This window comes from Acanthisitta chloris, unplaced genomic scaffold (assembly GCF_000695815.1).
Source record: "Acanthisitta chloris isolate BGI_N310 unplaced genomic scaffold, ASM69581v1 scaffold14199, whole genome shotgun sequence".
Taxonomy (NCBI): Eukaryota; Metazoa; Chordata; class Aves; order Passeriformes; family Acanthisittidae; genus Acanthisitta; species Acanthisitta chloris.
This window is the reverse complement of record NW_008693162.1, coordinates 854-1,538: the sequence shown is the minus strand read 5'-3', so window position 1 is coordinate 1,538 and position 685 is coordinate 854. Positions and strand designations below refer to the sequence as shown.

The 685-nt window shown below is 64.5% G+C and overlaps 1 protein-coding gene across 1 annotated transcript in view; it reads left to right on the top strand.

Moving 5' to 3' along the window:
* Nucleotides 1-50: 50 nt before the first annotated feature.
* LOC103810088 (chymotrypsinogen 2-like) overlaps nucleotides 51-685 on the top strand; it is a gene marked incomplete at both ends in the record, with an annotated part of 1,482 nt that continues 847 nt past the window's right edge. Inside the window, 2 exons of the mRNA XM_009082973.1 lie at nucleotides 51-130; nucleotides 242-320. Coding sequence (XP_009081221.1) covers nucleotides 51-130; nucleotides 242-320 — 159 coding nt within the window. The remainder of the gene's footprint in view (nucleotides 131-241; nucleotides 321-685) is intronic.

The following is a 685-nucleotide window of genomic DNA, read 5'->3' as shown; positions in this document are numbered from 1 at the left end:
GCACAGAGCACCCGTTGGTGCTGGGTGCTGACAGCAGCTCTCCCTGCCAGCGCTACAACGGCTTCCACTTCTGTGGTGGGTCCCTGATCAGCGAGGACTGGGTGGTCACCGCTGCCCACTGTGGTGTCAGGTAGGCACTGGCTCTGCCCCCAGCCGTCCCGGGGCTGGGCATGGGCACGGGTCCCCAAGGAAGCCGTTTCCCCGTGCCGATGCCCCGTGCTCAGTACCTGCCTGTGCCCAGGAAAACCGACACCGTGGTGGTGGGTGCCTACGACCAGAACGCGCCTGGCCCTGAGCAGCAGAAGCTGAAAATTGAGAAGGTACTGCTGGGGCAGGGGCTGTGCGTCTGTGGGGCCCCATGGGTCGGTGGGCCTTGTTTTCTGTGTGTCTGTGGGGTCCCATGGCTGGGTCTGCCTTGTCCTGGGGGTTGAGTTCTCAAGGAGTACCTGCTTCCCCTTATCCTGAGGGTCTGGGTTCCCTCGAGTGTCCAGGGTGCCCCACATCCCTGGGCTGCAATGCCCAGGGGTGTCTCTGCTCCCCCCTATCCTTCAGGTCAGGTCCCCAGGGTGTCCCCGGTCCTCAGAACCCCCACGGGATTGGGTTCAGGTCCCCTGAGTCCCCTTCATCTCTGCAGGTGATGTGACCCGGGGTGTCCCTGCTCCCCAGGGGTAGGGGTTCGCTCCCT